The sequence below is a fragment of the Vollenhovia emeryi genome, unplaced genomic scaffold, assembly GCF_000949405.1.
Source record: "Vollenhovia emeryi isolate VEMERY1.0 unplaced genomic scaffold, V.emery_V1.0 DF939131.1, whole genome shotgun sequence".
Classification (NCBI taxonomy): domain Eukaryota; kingdom Metazoa; phylum Arthropoda; class Insecta; order Hymenoptera; family Formicidae; genus Vollenhovia; species Vollenhovia emeryi.
The window spans coordinates 2,584,811-2,610,234 of NW_011967235.1; the positions used below are offsets into that span (position 1 = coordinate 2,584,811).

Here is a 25,424-nt window from a genome sequence, read left to right on the forward strand (position 1 = left end):
TATATATATGATTCCCGAAATACAACTAGAATTCAACGCAAACAAGATTTGGGCATCGATGCCAATCGTCATCTAGGCGGCGTGCACGTGAAGACGATTATTTTGCGAAATAGAAACACGCGCGCGGAATTGCGGATAGTTATTGCGACTCGGGCGGCATTATGTCGCCGTGATTGCGCGAACACGCGCACGTGCGCGGCCGGGCGTAATGCGCGACGGGCATCGCGAATACGCGCGCGCCAGATGTCGAACCCGCGGTGGAATTAGCACTTTTATTGCCCGGACATTTTTCGCCCCGCGCGCGCACAAGCCCGAGGGGGAAATGTCAAATTTTCCGCGGAGGGACATCCTACGTTTCGGCGAGACGTTCAATTTCCACGCGTCGAATTTGCATTTCAGAATTTACGATCGTGACCGTTCAAACTTTACCCGACTTTAAGTGCCGTCGACGCGTTATCCTTCGTTTTTTTTCTTTTTCGTGATTTTTCCTCTCTCATTTAAAATTATCATTAGGCAAATAAATTTTGCTCGAAAATTGGAATTTATAAAGCTGAATATATACAGAGTATTTAGATGTCCGAGGAGAACAAGTTTGTTTCACATAATATTAAATAAATATAGAGGGGAGAATGTATCCTGGTTGCGACGATGATAAAACACTTTAAGTGTAGGCGGACGTGTCACACAAAGTATAGAATTTTATACTATTTGACACGACAGAGAATATTACAACGCATTAATATTAAAATTGTATACATATATATATTGTATATATATTTACCAGGACATAGATGGCTGTGGCGCTAAAATGACACGCAATCTATCTATTGGACTTTATTAGATAAATGTGTCACACTCGTGGCACCGCCACGTGGGGTACGTTTATTAAACGAAACTTGGCATTTTTTGTCGCTATCGCCATATTAACCCCTTTCAGATGACCGACGGTGAAAGGTCACCGCTCAATTTACACGAAAGTGTCGCTCCCTTGCCAAGTTCGGTTTCGGAGAGGAAACGTCACGAAAATTGAATTGGCTCTTCCCCCCCCCCCCCCGTCCGCCGCTCTCTCCCCGGTACCGGCCCCACGTTTCGCCATTTCCGACGTTTCCTCGTGTCCAGACGGATTAATGCCTCGGAAAATCGAGAATTCGCGCCTGAGAAAACCGGATATACCCGCGTCATCTTCAGAACTCGCCGCTCTCGCTTTTTCTACGTCACCTTCCGCCCGATACCGATCGCGAAAGCGTCCCCCAACAAATTTGTCCCCGTAATTCGTCTGCGAGACGCGAGACATCCATTTCGGGTGATTCGAAAAAATAAAAACGGTAGAAACGTACCTCAAAATGGCGCAACTTTCGGGCACAAACTTCGGGAAGGGAAACTGTTGACCATCAGTTGAACCACACGTCGTACATACATGCGAACACATACACCATGCGGTTCCGCCGCGATTTATAAGTAACATTGACACTTTTCGATACACACTCATTATAATGACTGCTATGTTACGCTATCTCATAACGTCGGATTTTATATTTCGGACCGAGTATGTTTAATCGTTAATTTATTGCTGAGGAGGGTCGCTTTCGCAGACCGAAACGTACAATTGTATTCTGATATTATGTGGTTTTGTAGATTAAAAAAATTTTGTACACCATTTTCAACGGGTGATGGCTCACATTGCCTAAACGTTCTCTAACATTACTATTGTTAATTTAAGTTGTTTATTCTTGTATCAAGCAAATATTGTCGTCAAGTGTACTAAAAATTAGTAACATTTTTTTGTTTTTTGTTTTTGATATAAAGTCGACCGGCATAGTCTAGATTTGCTGCGTACTTTGATTCCGTAAAAGAGTTTTGCATTGCTACAAAGCCAATTGAAAGATTACTTCTAACTAAGAATGTCGATAAAACAGACGGCTTTAGGATCCCCTTAAGCAAGCGTACAGCGTCTTATAAAATCCGTGTCGGACTTTGCAACCTCGTACTTGGGGCGATCTGATTCGATAAACATGGTCGTGGAAAACAGCGGGGCGCGCGTCCCGATCGAGGGTTAAATTATTTCCCGTTCTTGCGCGAGCCATGCGATTAATCATCCTCGCGCGAGGGCGGCCTTCCAGATCGACGTTTTCGGCTCCGGTGACCCGGAACAAGAGGACCCAGCGCCGGGTAGGGGGGGGGGGAGCGGTCCGCGTCGGGGGGACTTACCGATCGATCGGCCGTGGCGTTCGATCACCAGGCTCGATTCCGGTCACTCCTACCATGCGGCCCCTGTCGACCCGCGATGGTCGACTAAGCCAGTACGGCGAACGGGATGGTTCTTCATCCTGCGACGCCGTACGCGCTCCGTCACCGATCGATACGCTCGCGCCAGCGTAGTAGAAAAGACGTCCTGTCTCTCTTTCTCACCCTCCCTCTTTCTCGCTCCTTCCCCCCCGTAAGCCTGTGTCACGCGAGCGAACGCCGCTGCTGCAATTGGAGAGAACTCGTGGATCGGATTAAGCCCATACTTACCGATCCGTCTGTTTTCTTTTCGACGATTTGGTGAACGGGGGACCTGGCAAAATTCGTATTCGTACCTCATCCCAGCCGGGGGTCTCTTAAGGGTTTAATCTTCTCTAGATGCGACTCGGAGCACTTATCCCGCCTTAATTAACATTTCGCATTCCGGTTTTAAACATAACGAAGCTGCAAGAGCGTGGCTTCGTGATTGTTTTAATTATGCACGCACACACACACACATACACGTATTCTCAGAAGTTAACATTGTACCCAAGATGATATAAATTCCAAGTTGTACTTTGCTAACAGAAACGTTTTTATCATTAATCATTAATTCAATCGGCGAAAGCCAGCCTTAATGTCGATCGAGACCAAGCAAATAGAGCAAACGGACGCGAACGAACAAATTTGCTTCAGCAATCGCGACGTGAGTACGAACCCAAATTTGCCTCGGCAAATTCGTTCCGTCTCTTATCGGCATATCAAAGGAATAGCACCTAGTATATTGGTTTCGTTCGTAAATATGCGTTCGTGATTGTTCCTTGTTGCTAACTCGGTTTTCGCTAATCCACCCCTAGGGAAGTTGGTACCCACTGTGCTTCTGTTCGTTTCTTTGCGATTGAATCCAAGTGGTTTTTCGAATCTGATCAGCGTCAACACTCTCTCTCTCTCTCTCTCTCTCTCTAAAAGTCAATCGGTGGATTATCACTGAAAATAGTGAATAGTCACTGATTTACAGTTATAAGTATACCACTGGAATTTTCAGTAGTATATGTACTTATAACTGCGAATCAGTGACTATTCACCGAGGGGGAAACCGCTGACCCAAATCTTGTACACAAATGCCCACTAATGGCCCAGTGGTCATTACTTTATCTTATTTATCTTGTTTTATCTTATTTTACAATGCCGCCCCAGCAAGGCCTAATGCCCAAACTAATGCCCAAAAATGCCCAGTAATGCCGCAAATCTGTACACCACATACCCTCAGCGGTTTCCCCCTTACTATTCACTGTTTTCAGTGATAATTCATTGATTGACTTTTAGAGAGCTCCCAATAAATTATTATGCCCGCCAACATTAATTCGCCGATTCGCGCAGCTCAACGTCTTTGGTAGAGCGAAAGAGGACGGGGGAGAAGGGGAGGAAGGACGAGCCCTCCTCCGCGTTATTTCCCTTTTCATTCTGCACCGCGGATCCGCGTCGAACAACGGCAGCGTGCGCGAATTGAATTTCATTTTTCCCATCTTCAATCGCCGTGTCGCGGCAGTACTTGCCGCAAATGCCTCGCCCATTAAACGCATTCCCCGTGATTCATCGCGGTTCTGCCGGATAAAGCGTCTTCGCAGCGAAGCGCGCGAGTTAACCCGACCGTGACGAGCCCTTTTTTTTTTTAATGCGATAATATCGCTCCTCGCACACGTCGCATGTCCGGCGTAATCATAATAATATAATAATAGGAAACCTTTGTAAAGGCGCGCTCGGTAACCAGCTTTAGTCCGCTTTAGTACCGAACTTCTCCTCGCCATCCCCTCGTTACGTCAGTTATTATCGCGTTACTCGCGATTTCAGCATTTTCATATTTCGCAGTGCGCGACGTCGCGACACGTCCGGCTGTAATCCGCGACGGTTTTTCCGCGCGCGTGTATCCTTGATCGCTTTAAAAAAAAGGAAGGGGAGGAAGAGGAGAGGAAGATCGGGCGAAAGAGTGAAAAGTAATTTTATCCTCGAGGGACCGCGCGGTTGTACGTCGGGACGAAGGTGACTCTCTCTTTTTCCCTCTCCTGGTTTTTTTTCTTCTTTCATTTCGGCAGCACGTATGCACGCTCGTTTTAACAATGCGGGCTCATCGATGCGTTCGCAACGGGTCGTTTCATTTTTAACATCGACCGACACTCCCCTCGCTCCCTCCCCTCGCCGTTTTATTCTCCGTGCACTCTCGGGCGATGCGCACACAGCGCTGTGCATCGGATATGCACAAGCGAGCGCGCATCTGCGGGGCCGTCGCGTTTTTCTCCCCTCCGCGGGACGTGAGAAACGTGTCTCTTGACATATGCGGCGTATTTCGCGCGAACGTCCGTGCATCTCGCAATCTCGGGGTCGAGAGCGCGCGTGGCTTTCCGCTACGCGACCCTCGAGTGCTTCAAATTCTCGCCCGTTCTTTTCTTTTTTACGTATTTAAAAGAAAATTAATTATTCCCGCGAGAAGTATTCCAGAAACTCTGACAGAAGACACGTAACGCTACATTATCGACACGTGAATGCACGAGTTACACGAGCGCGCATTGAATCGCGTTGTCGAATCGATTGACGAATTTCTTTGTGGAATTAAACTCTCCGAAGTGGGAAATAAGGGCGGGACTCTCCAAGTTATTATACAATGCAGTATTAAGAGTATAAAGCCGGTAATATAATACGAGCAATTAATTGTCAATAAAACATAACAAATTCAGTTTTAAGAAGAGTCGAAGCCACTTGTATCACAATATTTACTATTCTACAATTTTTCAGTTACCTAACTTATAACGATGACAGGAATAGTATAACGCATTTCTTCAATCTCTGATTAGCTGATATTCTACGAACGTTTCGATTATACTTAGTCATCCTCAGCGTGCTTTTGTCCTTGTAATATGTGAGCGAGGCTCTTTATCCAAGTAAGATCCAATAATCCTTTGTGGTTTATGTATTACGTATCAACATATTTCGCATTAGTAAGTGCGAATAGTAATGCACTATTTTTTTTTTGAACGGTTTTTGCCCATTCGAATAAAGTAATTATTGGGATTAAAACGTGGGCAGTCTCCTAGCTCCGATCTTACTTTCGTCGCGTGATAAAAACCGACTCTCAATACAATATTACTAGTTGCTGTACAAACGATATTTAGCGCGTGCTAAGTGCGGGTTGGCGAGATTACGCTAATAAGAAATAAACACTAGCTATTTTCTCAGGCCGTGACTCGCGCGGAGATTAAGTTCTTAAGTGTTACAACAAAGCTTACGAAAACGATTATGACTGGCTCTGTGTCGCGACTCTGAGACACTTAATAATTATAGTCTGCCGAGCAACAGCTTCGTGCTCCTCGTTGCTCGTTGATTTATTCAGCACGTCTGTATTGTGGCGAGTCGACTCGCGTATCTAAAATCGTCGCTTAATGCGACGTTTCGATCGCGGTGCCGAGAGAAGGAAAAAGAGGACGCGAAAGTTTCCTCGATGTAACCGTAATATCGAGCTTTTGCAATCGAGAAACTACAACAGTTAGCGTATTTCGCCTCGTCTCTGGTCGCCGGACGTTTAGAATAGGATAAAGCGACGGTGCGAGAACGAAGATGCGCCGTCGAAGGAAGCTCCTCGGGTACGGCCGCTGGCGCTTTCCTCGAAGCGGCGGAGAAAGTCGCCGATCGATCACCTCGAATTGTAAAGCGTCGCGGCAGCGATCATCTTTTTCCACCGACACCCACCTACTCACCTATGCGAGTAAATTATTGCGAAAGTGCGCCGCTCGTGCCAGAAAGACCGATTTCTGGTGCCGCGCCAGGACACCTTCGTTCTCCGCGGAAATCTTTGTGTTCTTCGTTACGGCTGCCGCGACAGAAGATATCTCTCATCTGCCCGGCGAGAGAAGCTTGTACCCCGTCCAATCGGTAGCTAAACCCGTCGCCGCAAGCGGCAGGCATGAAAAAGAGGCGGTATTTTTGCATCGAGATAAGGATAATTACTGAATTAGAGCGTAAGAGTGATGGAATCAGTTTATTACGGATAATTATACCGCGAGTAACAGCGCTAATGTTTGCGGTGCTTTAAGTTATTCTAGAAACTGGATGTATTCTATTTTTAATGCCTCCGCGGTGACGTGGTCGTCGCCGCATCACTTCTGATAATCGTTTTCGCGCGAGCGTGAAACGTTCCGATCGGTAACAACGAATGATCGCGCGGCGAGGCTACGCCGGTGCGAATAGACGTAGCAGGAAAAAGAAAAAGAGACGGACGACCATTCGCGAATGAGATCTCTTCGCTTCTAAATTTAGCCGGTTATGAATGGCTCGGCTCGTCGCCGATGATGACAATGATCCGCGCGCAGTTTTTATTTCAAGTCGAAATCTCACAATGAGACGTGTCTGAATTTTAAATAAGGGCCGGGATAGTACTCCAGTTTTCAGATGAGACTACGAAAGAGAGATAAATTCAAAATCGTTTTTTCCTTACTCGGGGGTTTTTTTTTACTTGGAATAGAAACGCTCGAGTCCTTCACTTTTTATTTCGCTCTTGTATCTCAACTGAAAATCGCGGGGTTTCGTGATACGGCGAAATGCACGCGCGGATATTCCGCGTGCTCATCCTTCCCTCGGCTAATGAATCGCGCTTAATTGCCAGCGTGCAATCATATTTAATCGTAATTAATCGCGCCGGGCGGATGTTGATTGTAGCCGTGGCTCGCTGCGATTTCGTATCGATTCGACGCGCACCTAATATTTGCATACGCTTGATAAACGGAACGAGGGATAGCGCTAATCCACCGGCTGGGTTACAACCAATAACCTAATGTTACGAATGAAAGATGAGTGTGAAGTATCCTTTCCTCGCGATATCGGACTTTGCGAGAGTGTCCGTTTTAGAAAGGGCGAATTCGAAATTACAGTCCTTCCCGAGGGGCAAACCGCTGAGGGCATTGTGCTGTACAGATTTACTGGGCATTACTAGGCATTACTTGGCATTTTTTGGGCACTAGTTTGGGCATTAGGCCTTGCTAGGTAGAGTTGGCAAAATTCCACATTTTTCGGATAAAGTCTATGCCAGTGGTAAAAATCGATATTTTCCGGACAAAACCGGCAAACACTGGTCTTCTCTATTAAAAACGATAAGATAAGTAGACAACTTGTAGAAAGCACTGCAAAAAAGTATTGTTTCCCGCATAAAATATACTAAATATACTAAATAATACAAAATAAACTAAAAATTAATATAAAATTTGTATCTCCGAAGTTCTCGTTTTAAAAATATGTATTAATTTCAATAAAAGAATTTTTTTAATTAAAAAATTATTACATTGGTTCCTTTTTAAAGTGGTGATTAATATCTATGATTCAGTATTTAAAACAAACATCTTTTTTCATAAAGACTTAAAAAATGACTAATATTTATATAAATATATTTTAAGTATTAGTTATTCTTATAATTTTTGCCAATTTATTCCATTGGATAAAGTCCGAGACGGTAAAATGGGATTTACCATGGTTTTTCTACCCCCTGGATTTTTCCAGCCAACTCTGTTGCTGGGGCATTATAAAGATAAAATAAGATAAAGTAATGCCCACTTGGCATTAGTGGGCATTGGTGTACAAAATTTTGGACAGCGGTTTCCCCCTCGGTCCCTCGGAAAGACAGGCCTACATGCCGAGCTATGTTATTTAACGTTAGAAACTAACGTGCCTCGAGGTGAACTATAGATAGACGCGTAAATAGATGAGGAATAGAAAATTGATTGCCACATTCACCACACCTAGAAAGAAAGATTTATTTAGGTTAAACAAATGAGATACGTTGAAATCATGTTTTTTTGAATCTACTAAATTTTTATTTACTTCCACTGGAACATTTAGATTTGAAGAAATAGATATAAATTCTCTTACAATTTCCAGTCTCAATCAAACAAAATTTTGGTTAAGGTAAAGAAATCCTTTCTTTGAAATTAAATTAAAGTAAGGTGAAAATTCAAGCACATTTGTTTTATTTCAAACAAACTTTTTTTCTGACTGTACTTTCGATATAAATGGTGGAATATTAATGTGATGTGCATCCAGATCATAGTATGTCAGCGTTAATTGCTTCGAGATAAATAATATCTAAAGGCGGTCGGTAAAATCAGTCACGTGTCTCGTGAAAGTACGATGGATGACTGTCGTAGATATTGTACGTAGGATTCCGGCGGCTGTAAATAGAGCGCGGATCTTGGACGGCCGTCTCAGTGGAACGAGATCGATTAGTCACCTCCTCGTCTTGTTTGGAACCGTTCCATGCACGCTGGAGCGCGTTCTCTCTCGCGTCTGCTAATATAACCGCGCGTAGAGAATCATTGACTCGCGTCACGTCAGCCGCGATCCAAACAGATACTTCATGTTCACGCAAAAGTTGAATCATCGCCGGCAAATACGCTCGCGGATCTCCAGATTATTTCGGCGTTCCATCCATTATGTCGCGGCACGACATAAAATTTCCGCGGAAGAAACGAAGTAATTAGTCACGCGAGAACACCAGATGCTCTTGTATTAAAGAGATAGAAAATTAGCCACTCGTTTGTTAACTAAGCTTTCAACGGCACGAGTGAATAATAGAATTCTTTCGCGGGATTTCAAGCGGAGCTTACCTACTGGTGAACGCTGGACGGGGCAAATCACTAATTTATAAGAATGTTAAAAATTATAAAATCGCCGGAAGAAAACATGGCATTCGTTCAAACTTTCGCTATGGAAAATTCGACTCCGAATTTTTCAAAGAACCCACGGGAGTTTATCGGATACCTCGCGGCTCTGCACACGTTTATTCATTAGCCGATGCACACCGTAGTAAATACCGCGCGAGAATTTTTATCGCTCTGTTTTTTATTGCCACGCCAATAATTATCTCAATTTTCTCTCTCTCTCTCTCTCCTTTTTTTTTCATTATCAGAGAACAGCTATACTAAACGATTCGAAACGTATTACGGTGTCGATCTTCGTTTCTCTCAACTCGAACGGGGCCGCTCGTGCTTTTTCCTTCTTTCCGCCCCGCCACGCCCTTCCTTTCGTTTCCTGCCGGTCGAAAGCTTCTAAAGTTCAGGAGTCAAAGCCAGCCGCGGCGTAACGGCGTCAAAGAGCTTTTCCGTCGCTTTCTCGTCATCATCGTCGCCGCCGCCACCGCCGCCGCCGCCATCGTCGTCGTCGTCGTCGTCATCACGCTCCGAAACGGAGTTCCGTGCTTTTATCACACTTTCCGCGATACACGCGCCTACGACGTCGCGGTCCCGCACGCTCGTGCGCGATCGAAAACTTACTCGAATTCGTGCTCGCGACTGAGCAGGTTCCGCTACGGAGTTCGATAATGAGAATAGAACACGAAGCGAAAGCTGCATTTACAGGCGCACGGGATTCGAAAGACAATCTATACGTAATAGCGATATATTCGAACCGTGTCGCGCGCGGGATTTCAAGCGGAGCTTACCTACTCTGGGGAAAAAAAAGATAGCAACCCGTTTTGGGACCCACAATTAGTAATCGAATTATTTGGATCCGTAACTCTACCCTGGGAAAAATTTTGACCGTTTTTTTTGTAGTTAAGCAATATTTCGGTTAGTGCCTCTTAAGTGAAGATTATCTTTGCGTTACTTAATATCGACAGATCTAATTGAGAGAATTGATTAGTATTACTTTAAAATCTTGGATATAGATAGAATAGCTAATTGCGATTTTTAGTTCGTAATTCGATTCATCAAATAATTCGATTACTAATTGTGGACCCCAAAATGGGTTGGTAATTGTCTTTTTTTTCCCCCAGTGCACTGGTAAATGCTGGACAGGACAAATCAATAATTTATAAGAATGCTAAAAATTATACAATCGCCGGAAGAAAACGTGGCACTCGATGAAACTTTCGCCATGGAAAGTTTGACTCCGAATTTTTCAAAGAACCCACGGAAGTGGGTGAACCCCGTGGTCCGCTCTTTCTCCCCCGCCTCGACATTATCGCGATTGGCTTCCGCTCGGTTTTGTAATGCGAAAAGTCGGCAGTTTTTCGGCGCGGGATTTTATTTGTCCACGCCGAACGCGGTTATCCAGAGACGAGCCAATTCAAAATCAATAAAACTTGATCAGGCTGTCGCGCTGTTCGGCCGGCGCGTCGAAAGAGCGCCCGGTACACCGGGACCATGAAACCATTATCGTGGTACACACACACATGCGCGCGTAGCTCCTTACACATCCGAAACTGTGCGCGCTATGGGTATGCAATTTACGTTCACCTCTGAACTGAAACTCGACGCAACGATAGATAACAACCTTTTATGTCATTAGCCGCTGCCAACGGCACTCAATTAAAAGAGCAGAAAAAGAGGCCAATAGCGGGAACCTTGGAAATAAAATCCAATGTGCTCTATTATCGGGTGGAATTTTGCTAACCAACGCTGAAATTGCGACCAAACCGTGGACGAAATTAATAATCGCTCTCTTGATATAAAGAACTGCGAAGAAAAATAGCTCGTAATCTACGGGCAGGGCAATGTAAATCTAATTATCTTATGTGTCGGGGCGCGCTGTTATTCGGGCGTTGCGGGTGGGTAAAAACTAGAGTGCCCGACAACGTGCTCTTTCGGCGGAATGAGACGGCGGAATTTCTTCGCGTTAACTTAATTAATTTTTATCGCGTGCTTTCCCGTATCGGGGACGACGGCATTAGATTGCTTCTCGCAGGATAATTGCAAAATCGGTGCCCAACGAGTTAATTATTATAATTAAGTGGGCTCTCGGGCACAGTTATCATCCGATCGCGAATGCGCATCAAATTGGGCTGCTCCTGCAGCGGCGTATTTTCATCTTTGTATGATCCGATTATTGCCGGCGGTGCAAGATTATTCCGCGGCCACTTCGACCGTAAAACTTGTAACGGAAATTCAACAGATGTTATTTACGTGTCCTCTGGAAGCAGAACAAAACGCCTCCCCCCCCCCCTCCATCCCCCTCCGTTCGTTTAATGTCCCCCGTTAAATGGAACGCCGGGTTCTAACCGAGTTAAACCGTTTTCGGCAGAATGCGCTTCTCTCGTCCCCGCGTTCACGTACATTATCATCTGTGATTATCCGAATAATTCATGATGAGAATAGGTAGCGCATCAGCCACGTATGCGTTTAGTTTGCAAGGCAAACGACGCTACTAGTTTCTCTGTTTACGTCGCGATCTTTGTCGTCGAGCGTTTCGTCGTCCGTATTCGTTAACGTCGCGCCGTTTGATTTACGCGGCCTTTACCGCATTTCGCACTCGCGGGCGAAGTCATAACGTATCACATAAAAGGGTAATGTACGTGCGTTCCATATTTCTGGCTAAAGCAGAAAGATTATCGGGGCGAACACCGCATAGCTCTCAGGGTTCTCCAACGAGATGTAATTGATTATCGAGTTGTACGGCTGTATTTGAGAATCAGCTGACTTCTTTCGACGAGTTAAGCCCAAACTACAATGCGTTCTTCGCGTCTAAGAACGTTTTATTTCATAGCCAATGGACACGTTTAAAAAATTTGTGCGCGTTGATTAACTGTATATTACACATTGCACAATCGTGCACTGTCGACAAACTTTTCGAGCATATTGATTTGCCTGAATAAAATGTAGAATGTTTCTCGCTGCGAAAAACACGTTGTAGATTAGACTTAAGCGCGTCACGGCACTCCGCTCACGCTCGCACACGCTTGACGGCGACAATGCGATTTATCGTGCGTGCGTCTTGTGCAACGGATCGGCGTTATTACGTAAACGCGCGTAAGAAGAACGGGCTCCGTTCTGTGACTTTGCAGCTCCGTACTTTTCGATGCATACGCGAACGCGCTCTCTTTGCGGGCGCGTGTCGTAAAATAGATCTTGCATTACCGCGTGAGTTAAAGCGCGAAATCCAGCCTGGAAATAACTATCTTTCATCCACTTTATCCTCTTATCTCGGCGGGAAAAAAACTACGCAGAGGCGTGTTCTCTCTCTTAAGCCGACGTCCTTGTCCCGCGTGAGAATGCGTACGGGGGGGAAAAAAAGGAGAAGATTCATAATCGTTGACCGTTCGGGGAAGAGCTCGTTAGCGCGACGGGTAAAACAATCGCGTTTATCCGCGCGGTTTATTACGCGACCTAAAACCGGTCGACGTCGACACGCCGCTGACATGGGGATCGCCGAAGATTATTCGGGGCTTTAGTAACATCGCGGTTATGCAAATAAAGCGTTAACCGGCCGTGCGGCTGCATCTCGCCAGCCGCCTTGATCGAATCCTACGCCGTTCCGCTTACGGCATTGACCGCCAACGATGCGGCTGATAGTCGCGCATAACATCGTGCGGTTATAGTCACGTGGAGATGAATGCGGCGTTCTCTCCTGCAGGAGCCGAGGCTCGTGGCAGTTGCGAGGCGGCGTAATCGATACGTCCTCTCTCCCTCTTTCATTCTCCTCCTTCCCTCCCCTCCGCCCCTCCCCCACCCCTCTCTTTCTCTCATTCATGATTCAGAATTTATTCAGTCGAATCGACGATTCGATTTCAAGAAATCTCGCGATGTAATTGATTGATTGATCGATCAAAATTATGAAAATGTGCCTGTATGCGCCATACATTTCACATCGTCTCCGTTGTACCCCGCAACTTTTCCTCGTAAAAGTAGAACATGAGGGAGCACCGCGGACTAATTCTAAGACGCTTCGAAGAACAAACTTTCCATCTGGCTCGACTTATTTATCTTCACCTTGTTTTTAGCGCCACTAGTAAAGAGGATAAACGTGATGGGCTTATTTGCTGACGCTCTTAACGGAGTTCTTCGGAAAGTGAATGAAAAATTTCAGAAAGCGCGACTTCAGGGGGACAGGTCCATTTTTTTAAAACCGCATCGTGATTTCGAAGTGAAACAAGACAGTCTCGCGACGGTCGTCGACCGGCGTCGCTGGCGTTTGACAGACGATCCTTCATTTCTCCGGGCGGTATCTGGTAACAGCGGTTTCAACGGCGGAGGCTCGCTCGTGAAAGTCACCTCGGCGCGACGCGCTTCAACGCGTTCTCGCGCTGATGAGTAAGGTAAACGTTGCTTCGATCGGGCATATCGCGCAGCGTCTTGTTGGACGTTCCACGCCCGAGTCTAAACGTGTCAACGGCGGCGGAAGGCACGTGTATCCGACGCGTACAGATAATTACGTGTCAACACAAGTACACGGAACGCGCGGCCGTACCTTAGTGCTCTGACCTGCCTGCCCGCGCCACAAGCTTTCGTCCCCGCCGACATCCCGGCGCACGGCGGATAATTTATGCCCAGATTGCCCGCGTTATCGTCCTTCTCCTTTCCGTCCTTCTTTCATTCCCGTTAAACACGGCACGGGCCGCCTGTTTGTACTCACGCCTATTTATGCAACAACTTACACGTGGAAATGCGTGGAAGCGGAAGAAGGAATAATTCAAAGCCGGAATCATTTATGAGACCTAAGAGCAGTAGCGAGTCCACCTGACGCCCCTGGCCAATCTTGCCTTTGACCTGTATATAACGTTACCTGATCCATTACCATTATCTGGTAATGCTCTCGTTTCCGTTTTGCGCCGTACACTGGCAACCATCCAGCTCGCCAGGCTACCGCGATATCGGAGGGCCAAGTATCCAGCTCGGGGGCAAATTTCAGAATTTGCGTCGACTCAACCGGGCAGGTAGATACGTCGAAACTCTTCCTATTCGGAATAAGAACTTGCGATCATGTGCAAAAAAAAAGAGGGAGAGAGCGTGAGAGAGAGAGAGACAGAGGAAAGAAGAGAATTAGAATAAAGAACGACAAGTAAATTGGCTGAACCAAGAATGTCTAGCCAGCGGCGGAGCGATGTCTAGATACGTTTCCGCCGAGTCCGCCCGCGTCTGTCTGTTTCTTGTCAATGGCTCGCGGGCGCAGGTGCGCCGCTTAAGACTGTGGAGTCCCCGCGGCAGTAGCGAAGGTAAACTCTATCCAGTGCCCGCCATCGTATATCCGTTTTGTCGTAGAGCGAGCGAGATGAGAAGCGCGAGACAGACAGAGCGAGAGAGAGAGAGAGAGAGAGAGAGGGATGGGTGGCGGGGAGGAAGAGGAAGAGAGTGAGAGAGAAGGGAGGGAGAGGGATAGGCTACATGGCAAAGCATAGCGCAGCATAGGCAGCTATCGTGAGGTACGCGGATCAATATTCCGTCCGGTCCATCCTCTGACCCCATATATATCTTCTCTCTTTTCCTCTTACTTGCGTATCCCACCCACCGTCGTCGTTGCCGCTGCCTCGTCTTTCTTTGCCTCTCTCGTTATACACCACCGTCCCCCCCCCCCCCCCCCTCGCCGCGCACCACCCTCCCCGCGCCACGTCGCTTTCTTCGCTTTTCAGCGCCTCGCTACTCCACCTCAAATCCATGGCCCTCCAGGCGCCGCTGCATTACGGCCGCTAAAGCGACGTCGGTATCTGCCCTTCGTTCCTTCCTCCCTGCCTTTCCGCGTATATTTGCCCGGAAACGTGGGCTCGGTTGCGACGATTAGTTTTTTTTCTCTCGCGGCTCCCGAGCCTCTCTCGGCGATACGGATCTATCACTCGTTTCGGCGACACGGAACGTTCGTTCATCGACGATTAGCTGCCATTAGGCAGAAGGACGGGAAGAATAGCAGCTTGCGGGACAATGCACAAATTAATTGTATATCGCGCTCCATTTTCCTGAGGGAAATTTACTTCGTTCGAGTAACAGCCCCAGCACCTCTCCAGCCGGCAATTGTCCGCACAAATTAAATGTTCTCAGAGATAACGACTGGAGAGATTGCGATAAATTGTGATTACCGGGGAGTACAAATGTCAAAGGTTATTTATAAATCATAGATGTTCCGTGTCGCAACCGACTGCGAAGTCCTGTTTTAAAAGAGCGTCGGAGCTGTGACTTCGCTTTTGTACACGCTCGCGCTGCCAGTTATGTCGCCGCAGCGACCTATATACCTGTATATTGTATATTCCCTCTATCTTAATTTATCACGTCTCTACCTCTCATTCGTTATTTCGTTTCCGCTTTCCTTTGTGCCGCTTTCTTCCCAGGACGTTGCGGCGCCATCGTCCCTTCTCTGGCTTATTGACCATCGAGTCTACGGAGGTCTCGACTGCCAAGTGATATTAAGGTGTTGCTCCGTCTCGGCCAAGTGCTCCTTGTCGCTCTTTCTACTCGTTTTATTATCTTTTCGGCAGTACAATATGAAATATATAAAAAGAATTTGTCTAAGTTTTTAAAAAAGACGACGAGTCACGATAGTTCACTCTGTATCACATTGTTACCAATCTTACGATACATTTTACGCTAGAACTTACTGACATATAATTCATCACCTTCGTTCAGGTGACGGCTGACATTGCCTCTATTAATCTTTTACTACTTTAACTATTAACACCAATTTCAATTTTAATATTGTTTCATTGGAGCCTCGTTCATATTTATTAATTATCCTTTCGATTTTCTATCCAGGCGTACAATTGTAGCTTGCGATGAGACTCGTTCGAAAATCGTTGCACCTACTTTGCATTTTTTTTTCAATCGGTATTTTTTAACGGCTGCGTCATGTAAAGCCTGGCCAGTTGTAAGGCACCTTAAAATTAAAATTGAAGAAAAACATTTCTTTTTTAGAGAAATAAATTCACTTAGTTTCAACAACTGCCTTTCGTTACTTTTAAACAATAGTCCTTCCTGGTATTCAGTGCAGCACAATGATTATGAGATGCCTAATGATTTTGGCCAAGGCTATATATTTACACACGTATGCAATTTCTCTCTCTCTCTTTCTCTCGCACCCGCGATAATTTTTTTTTCCTCCGCTTCGCTGTCTTCGTGTCGGCTCGAATGGCCGCTTATCCATTCACGTCCATCGAGTCACCGTCAGCCCGCTACTTTCCTTTCGACGTATGCCTGGAAATGGCAGCTGTCGCATCCGCTGTCAATTATCGTGTCGCGGATTCTAAAAGGTTGGCTTTACAACCACATCGATTCCGGTTCGACATTGATCGCCGCGCATCTATAGACTCCTTTTCTCGTTTCGTCTTTCCCCGTGATCGGATTTGTAATAATAGGAACGAGATTACACCAAGTTTATTAGCAAGGGAAAAAGGAGTCGGCAGGATTGCCGGAGAGCTCGGAGATTATTAATGACTTACGCTCCTTTACGCAAATGCATCATTATTTTGATATTAGCCTTTCAAGTTCGATGATATTTCCATTCCAGCGGAACGAATTTATTCCGATAGAATGAAGATATGATGCCATCGAAGTGGAATTTTGTAATGTATTCTTTTCGAAAGAAAAAAAATGCCGATTTGTTAATGAAATTTAATCCGACCTGATATTAGAGGAAAGAATTAAATTCAAGCTCTCGCGCTAATATAGTACGATGGCTTCGATCATTAACATTCGGCGCCCGGATGTAAGTTTATCGAGTTATCCCAAGTAGGTCGCGGAACTGGTTTTGGCATTTTCGGTTATTTAACAAGCCACCGTCGAACTGAAATGAAAGAATCTTGCGCAAACGACGAGTTGCGAAAAAGAAAAAGAAATAGATCCTTTTTTACTTGTCAATAATACCAAATTCGGTGATACGTCTGAATATGCAATCATCATATCTGGATGTGCTTCCACGTGTCGCGTTGAAGTTGCGACGTTACGTATCCGTGGCGTAAACGTAGGAGGACTTTCCACTGTGTTTACATTAGGTGCTATTCTGGACAAAGCCAAATTGCCAATCACGCGGACGAGACACAGCCGATGGAAAATTCAGCGCGAACAGCTCTCATTGTCGTCGGAAACGCGCGGGCAGCATCTATCGCGATCGGTAGATTTCAATCTGCGAAGATTGCTCGTGCTGTAATTGGTAGATTCCTCAGTTTGCATCCAACTCGCGGGAATCTAATAATTACAGCTCGCGCGTGAATCAGGTCTCACAAGGCGAGGACTCCTCCGCTCGATCTTCATGAAATCTACACTACAATCTAAACGCTCGCTTTTATAATTCATCCAATTTTATCCGTCAACGCCGGAGACACCAAGGGTATATCCGATAGATCTTTCACATATCTTTGCGGTAAAAATTGCAAAGCCGTGAAAAAGTTGTCGCAGCAGTCCCCTCGGGAATGGAGCGAGGAATTTTGCCGCCTGCGAGAGCGAGCCTGCTTATTTTTTCATTCGATATGAACCCCCGTTTTTTTTTTTTCGTGAAGGGAGAATATTTAATTCCCAAGTCGGATTTCTGCCAATAATTCAAACGCGCGGGAATGATGGCGGTTATTTGCAATGTAACGCGGAACGACAATAAACACCGAGATGGTAATCGCGCATTGTTCACGACGTAATGAGATTCTAAAAGGATTACGCCGATCGTCGCGTCATCGGTCAACGGGTTACGCTCAACACACTCGTTCCATCAAACGAGCTTCGGTATTTCACTTTGCGAAAATTCCACGGTAAACTGTTTGCGCGATGCGTTTCGATCTGGCGAGGGAAAACAAGGTGTCCCGGTAATCTCCCCCCGCCTCCGCGCCCGCCCCCCCTCCCCCGCCCCGCAATTTTGCGTCCAATTAAGAATTTAAACGCGCGAGTGTGCATCAATTCCGGTTAGCGCAGATATTTTTCCGAACGCTTCCTCATCGAAACACTTGGCGGATTTGATAGGAACGTTACGCGCAAAACAGCCATCAATTGGAGGCTCTCTCCTCGAACGCAGTAATTCACCGTTAATTTACAAAATTGCGGAAAGCTTTCATATTGTCATTTCGCTCCGAATGTTTGTGCAACTGATCGACGCTATCATTTTACCGTTTTGCACTGATGGCAAATTGCTTGTTAGGGGCTCATTGTTGTCGTACAACAGTCGAGTTTATAATTACGACAATAACATCGGATGTAATTACTCCGCCGTAAGTAATAATATATCATTCGGGTACATTCGAAATATTCGCGCAAATAAACAACCGATTCCTGTCGCGCGAGGCGCAGCTTACCTTTTTCCCCTGGCACTCTGTATCAGACACACGGCGAGGCGATCACACTTGACACACGACTCTCTCGAGTCGTAAAAATTAACACAACTTCGACGTGGCTGCTCGTTAAAAGTGTATCCAGCGCGGCGATTTGTCGAATCGAAGTAAGTAATTAAATATTTCTCTCATGTTTGAGAAAAGAACGATAAATAACGATAAATACGTTGCCTCGTTATTTTTACATTATGGACCTTGATACTTCGCAGCGAAACGATTATTGCCGTCTTCGAGAAGATGAGACGCGAGAAGCTAAATAATAAAATGATAATAGTTTCCTTTACACGAAGATATCGATTGTGATATCGTCGTACGAAGCACAAGAGATTGGTTCAGCAGTTGCTTCAGTGGCAATTGCTACATTGCTGATGCACCAACTTTTTGGCAACTTACGTCCATTTCTACCAGCACAGATTAACTTTAATCTCGGTTTAACTCACTTTTTCTTTCTCTAATTCTTAGGACTAGGAAGAGATGAAAAGTAAATTAAACCGAGATTAAAGTTAATCTACATTGTTAGAAACATGGATATTAGAGACTTCCTTCGTGCACGCGGCCAGATGTAGTCGCGGCTACGTGAAACAATGCAAGTCGATTGTGTTCGGCACTTTAATATCCCGTAACAAGACTATACCGTGCGGCGCGTTATACGATATTAAAGCAGTTCGCGGCGACATTATTTGGGAGGGAGGACTCGAGTAATTTAGGGCACGTAATTAATATCCTTGCGGTCGGTACGTCCATACGTCTCGCCCACGTTGATCGCCATCCTCCCGCAGATACGCGACGTAAAAGCATCGCCCGTTATACGTAACGGCATATATATCGGCATAAGACTTGATTGAACGTTTCCCCCAGTTTTCGCGGCGACCGAGTTACCAGGTATCGACTTTCGGAACTATCGGTTACCCCGAGCTTTTCCCTAGATTGAATATTCAAATTAGTTGTTGCGTTGAAACCGCGAGGAATATATCGCTCTTCCGCTTAATTTCGAGCGGTAATGCCGCCGGTACCGCCGCGAGATCAAAGGTCTCGAAAAAGTGGTTACCGCGCTCCGCGGCAGTTTCTTGCTTTGTCCTCCGATCTCGCGATGCATTTCTACTTCTTCCTCAGTGCGCTCCGCATCCACTTACATCCCGCTGGAATCGCACAACCGCGTGCAAGTCGATAAACTCTGCGGCGAGACGCTAAGACGAGTTAAGGAACGCTTTGCATCTCTTATCTGAATGGATAAGCTTTGAAACGCAATTACTCTCTTTCCGTTTCTCTTTATTCTTCGGGACGTTCTTGCAAAAAGACCTCTCCATTTGTAGAATCTGAAGTCAAATGACAAACACACTTAACAGTAGACAGTGAAAAAAATTATCATTCGATGAATATATATCGAGAGAATACGTTAGGCCTGGTCTACAATGAGTTGTTAGTCAGAAGTCGGAACTATATGTTGATCCTTGTCCTTTCTGGGTGGAGGAAAAAGGACATATAGTTCTGACTTCTGACTAACGACTAACAACTCATTGTAGACCGGGCCTTACTTTTAGCGTTGCCAGTGGAAGTAAAAACTGAAAGCATCGCACATTGACGCCCGGTGACTCGGCTATTTGAATGCAGGCGGTTCAATATTGGGAAAGTAAATGGAACTTAGTTGCTTCCGAGATGGGTTGCTCGCATCAAGAGCCTTATTTTCTATCGCGCAACACAACGAGAACCGTATGACGAGTGTGTTTATAGCGCGAAAGAACCGAGCTTTATCATTCGCGAATGAATGCCGGGAGTAGATCAAAGGATCGAGATGTTACGGAAAATAGACATTTAAATAAAGGAATCGATTGAAGAAGCGAACTCTTCTATTTAATGCTTGGCAGTACTTAGATTCTTTGATCAATTTTCCAATTATATTCTGCTCCCCCTGAATGTTTGGCTGCAGAGTCTCCGCGTTATGAAATAATCATACATTTTTTTTACATTCCGTACCGCTTCCCAAAAAGATCGATTACAACAGGCAAATTGTTTTTTGCAACTTGTGTGAAAGCATGTTGCTTTATTTAAATATGACTTTGGCTGTAAACAGTAATATCACGGCAAAGAGTGAAGCCTGATCTACACTATGCTCTTTGGGTTCAGAAACATTCTATTTTATAGCCAATAAATACGTTTAAAAAATTGGATCAACTGTACAATCGTACATTGTCGATAAACGTTAATAACCGTTTTGTTCGCTTACGTAAAATAGAAAGTTTCACAAAGGGCACATTGCAGATCAGGCTTTGGACATTTCAATGATTCAATGTAATTCACACAACCGTTTAATCGTGTTGTTTAATTTATTTTTATGCCCCTTGCATCTTATGCGAGCCTTGTTTTATATTAACGGCGCGATACCGCATCTCGTGTTAAACGTGAAGATACCAATTGTTTTATCTTAAGGTGGCTCCTGCGCGAAGGAGCGGTCTGTATGGATGCTTTGGTGGGGCCTCTTTGATTTTTATAAATTCATATGACTTTTTTCGTAAAAAAATATCACTTAACGCATTATTGATCAAATGCATTGATATGCTAGATTATATATGCACATTTAAAAACATACTTAAAAATATATTGCCAAGTCTCAAAGAGCTGTTAAATTTTCTCAAAACATTGTATCTTTTGACTTTACTAATAAGTATTTGCTTGCAGAGGTCGGTGACCTCATATACTTAATAGCACATTCGGATCCTCGTGACATTTATTATGTTCATCTCGTTTTTGATTAAGACCTACTTTTTCTACAAAACAATATTAACCCTCAAAGTATTTCTGCGAGCGATCGGCCCGTAACTCCTATCCTAGTGAACACCAAGTAATAGTTACATATTGTTACATACAATAATATCAATATTATAATTTCCTACTTAACAATGTAAATGTAATGTAACATATGGGTGTTGTATTACATTTATCTTGTTGAGTAGGAAATTATAATATTGATGTTATGCAACTGTTACTTGGTGTTTACTGGAAAGTTAAAAAATGCAATTTTAACATTTTTTCTTTATTTTATTCCATCGGCGACCGGGTCTGAAATTTCGCGTACGTGATAGGTAAAATTTACAACTGCGACGTACTTAAATTGCTATTTTTTTTTTGGTCGGTTTATGCAGGAGCCACCTTAAATGCACGAAATATACAAGATACATAAGAAAACTCAACTCGTCCAATCGTAGCCTAGAATTTTTCTCGACTTAATCTTAATTTTTCCCGGCAATTTTTTTAATTGGTCTGTTTACTGCTTTTTCAAGTGTCTCTGACCTAATAGCCAAGAGACACACGATAAAAGCAGCAAGACCGAAAATGTACGAAAGAATTTAAGCAGTAAATAGTTAGGGAATCGACGGTGATGTTCGCGGTAATTTTCGAAAATGATCAAACCAGGTCAAACCAGATGGCAATAGGTCAGATATACAATCTTGTGTACCTTCTCTATTTAGTTGATACACGATATCGTTGCTCTTAGCAATACTGCTGTAACCATAAATACCAGCGGAGCGTTTACGTAGTTTTGTTAAACTAAAAGTAAGTTTTAACGGAAAATGTCAACGTTCAGATCGATTCTCGTCTATGATTTAAGGTGAGGCAAACAGTTATATATCATTTACTGTCTCCGTATAATTAAAAAATTACATTCGGTCAGTAAAAAGAACGTGTTGCACTTGCTCCAGGATCACTTGGAAAAGTCTTTGAAAAAAGTCACACTTTCCTCTATCATACGATTTCTCGTCCGCAATGGATGGACATGATTATCCGGCGACTGGCTATTTTTTGGAGTCCGACTCATCGTGCACGGCAGCTTCGGAGAAAATATCCATGCATGGGAAGTTGAAGAACGGCAGACTCGAGTGTAAAACGGGGCTTGAAGAAGACGAAAACAAACAGTCGCGGGATGACGAGTCGAAGCCGTCTACTCCGTCGTGCATCTCGAAAATGGATTACACGCTGCCGGAGTATCGCAATAACGTCACTCCCGCGATCGACAAGCTCGTGCAAATGATAAACATGCCGAGCTTGATAACATCTCCCGACTTGTCTAACGACTTGCCGACGAATCGCATCTCCTCGCCCAGTCATTGTCACGGTGATAACGAAAACGTCGCAGTTCCTATCATGGTTAGAGAACATCTGGATATATGCTTCTCGAGCCCGAAGCCGTTTGTCAGCGCTTGTAAAGCGGACAGCGCGCAATCGAGGAAAAGCGCGAAAGAGATCGATCCGTCTCAGATCGGACGGGAACCTATGTCGCGATGGCGAGAAATCGCCGATCCGAATGGCAAACCAATTGTGAATTCTCCACATTGTGAGGTAACAAGAGACGCTGTCATATATTTCGTTATGCAATGTCGTTTGTCTTACGATTAAACAAAAGCAATATCGTTTATGTTACGATTAAACAAATGCAATATCGTTTATCTCACGATTAAATTAAAGCAGATAACGAGATAATAAATATCTGCAGGATAGTATCTATGTATCCGAGGCGTCCTTCCTACTGATGAAGTCTAACAGGAATCGAAGGGCGCGGAATCTGCAAAGGGCTACTTTGTCTAGAAGATCGCGTAGAGATTCCAAAGATAGCGATTTCATTGAGTTTATGGGGTCCGATGCAGAATAACTGGAGGCTTGTCATTGATACACATGGAGGAGGAATAATGAATCAGCGAAAATCACGAAAACTGGCAACAGCGGACGACTAGCGTTATCTCTCATTGTTAATCTTTATGAATTAAATTTTTTATTTTGAAAAACGTGGCGTGTGTGCTCGATATATAATTATTTAATAACCAATTAATTTTAATTTAATCAGACCGTTTGACGTTAGGGCGCGGCATATTGGCGAGTAATTCGGTTTGCAGTAATATTCTTTTTTTTTTTTAATCATAGTTTACGCGCGCTTGGGACGGTTGGAGCTATCGGAATTTTATAATCGATATTTTATTGACGTTTTATACACTTTGTTTATTGATTCGAAAACGCACAGGCGAAACGCGAAAGAGATTAATAAAATTAGTAAAGTAATTGTAAATCTTTGCTTTAATATTTGTCCCGCTTGCACAACGTTATAATTCATATATATCCGCTTTGCACGTTCGCTGCACGCTTGTGACTATTTATGTCAGCGTGCCATTGTTTACTAATGTCTCGGGGCGCCTGCACGGTAGCGACGCTCTTTGCCGAGTCGGTGCCGAGCCACCGAGCGGCAAGGACGCACCGAGGAGACAATAATCTTGCAGCTCTCTCTAAATCAAGTAGTACTTTCGCAGTGGAATCTATTCTGCGCTCCGTAATTCCGTGTCGCGCAGGTCGAGCTACAACAGACGCGAAAATCCTGTAATACAAGTTACCCATCGATAATCTTTTTTTGCGAAACGATACGTACGATACTCGCTCGGCGGATTTTCGCGTTCAATATCAGGACAACTGACAAGATAGACAGTCGCGTTTTGTATCGAGGCGCGTTTCGGGGGCTCCGGGATATGTCGCCACCTCCTGGCACGAGCGAGCGTTCGTATCGATTGTATCGATTGTGCTGTCCAATTAGGTGGATTTCTGCGATTTCAATGTCGCGACGTGAAGGGCCAGCGGGCTCAGCTTTGGGGATCGCCATTTGTTCTACTCGCGAAAATCGATTATTATCGACGCGATACGTCTGACAAGAGCTCTCGCGACCACCCAGTTTCCAACATGTCCGAGGAAGCGAAGGATGTCCGTAGACCTGACGGATCAGACGGACATGATACGTATGCTTCTCCGGAGAACGATTCGTCGCCGAACACGTGTCCGACTGGACGTAGCAAGAGTCAGCGGGAAGGTGAGGAGACGACACCGATAATCGCCAAGTTACTACAGAAGTTTATACAGTGGAGACAGACGGACCGTTCTCCGATGGATGAGTCTCCCGTGCCGAAGACGACGCACGACGACACCGCGTCGCTACCCGACGAGTTGATGAAGCAAACAGATGAGCTCGACTTGTCCGCTGCGTCAACATCCACGAAGGCGGACACGACCCTGATGAACGTGGAAAGCACCCCCGAGAGAAGAGGTCCGCCAGCGCGAAATTCGCACGCCGAACACACGTGGATAAACGCGGAGAGGCCGCGGATTGCTGAACGCGACGAAACCTCGGCGGAGAACGAGCTGACATCCGATTACTCGACCATGGAGTCGACCGTGCCGGACAGCGACGGCTCGTCGTCGAAGGTGACGTCCGACAGTTCGATCGATCAGCTTCCGCCACGAGGAACGAAACAAAGCGACCGTTCGAGCAGAGAGGACGCGATCGTCGATTTCGCAGCGCCGAAGACAAAGGGGGCTTGTAATCCCGTGAATGTGGAATCGACTCGCTCGGCGACGCCGTCGTGCGAGCCGAGCGCCATTGGGGACAGCGAAGTGTTCGACGCGGACACGTTCGACCGGCTGTACAACCGAAACGTCGAGTTCGCGCAGCAATACGTAAAGCAAATGATGAGCAAGGATCAGGAAAGCGGTTGCTTTCGGAGCCAGTGGTCGAGAAACTTCATGAACCTGTCGACGCTGTGCCGATCGCCTCAACGATCGTCTCGACGATCGCCCTCGCGATCGCCCTCGCGATCGCCTTCGCGATCGCCTTCTCCGTCGCCTTCGCGATCGCCTTCACCGTTGCCTTCACGGTCGCGTTCACCAACACCTTCGCGATCGAAAAATTCCAAGGAGAGGACTCGAGGCTACGCCGGTATCAGGGCTAGTTCGCCACTGCGAGAAGACACGGCAACGTCAACGGCGGACGTTCTGAAAGAGGACAGTCCGATTCCTAAGCTGCGCTTCGCCAGGAGAAAGAGGCAGGTCCAGATACCTGAAAGAGCCAATCAAGGTAAACGCGTTTTACCTTGGCGGGAAATGGCCGATCGATGATGGTGGCGTGCTACGTGGCAATAACAACGATTTCAACCTTGAGTGCTATACGTTTTTGCATTGTTTTCGGCCCGACCGACGTCGCGAGATATTGTCCGCGGTGGTACCTCGTTGTCGCCCACCTGTTACCTATTCTCTCGTAAATCGTTATCGATTCGCGCGAATTGAAATATCTCATTTTTATTTATCATGCGTTGTCTTAGCGTGCGCTAACACAGATAAGGCAAAGTAC

General features: G+C 45.4%; 2 protein-coding genes across 6 annotated transcripts in view; both read left to right on the forward strand.

Moving 5' to 3' along the window:
• LOC105568189 (serine/threonine-protein phosphatase 2B catalytic subunit 2-like) overlaps positions 1-25,424 on the forward strand; it is a 133,883-nt gene that overhangs the window by 21,678 nt on the left and 86,781 nt on the right. For all 5 annotated transcript variants that reach the window (XM_012023644.1, XM_012023642.1, XM_012023643.1 and 2 more), the window contains exon 2: positions 23,976-25,151. In XM_012023644.1, coding sequence (XP_011879034.1) covers positions 23,976-25,151 — 1,176 coding nt within the window. The remainder of the gene's footprint in view (positions 1-23,975; positions 25,152-25,424) is intronic.
• LOC105568188 lies at positions 21,429-23,314 on the forward strand. Its single transcript, XM_012023641.1, has 3 exons — positions 21,429-21,875; positions 21,967-22,603; positions 22,758-23,314. The coding sequence occupies exons 2-3, from the start codon at positions 22,031-22,033 to the stop codon at positions 22,911-22,913; spliced, it is 729 nt and encodes a 242-aa protein (XP_011879031.1). The 5' UTR covers positions 21,429-21,875; positions 21,967-22,030; the 3' UTR covers positions 22,914-23,314.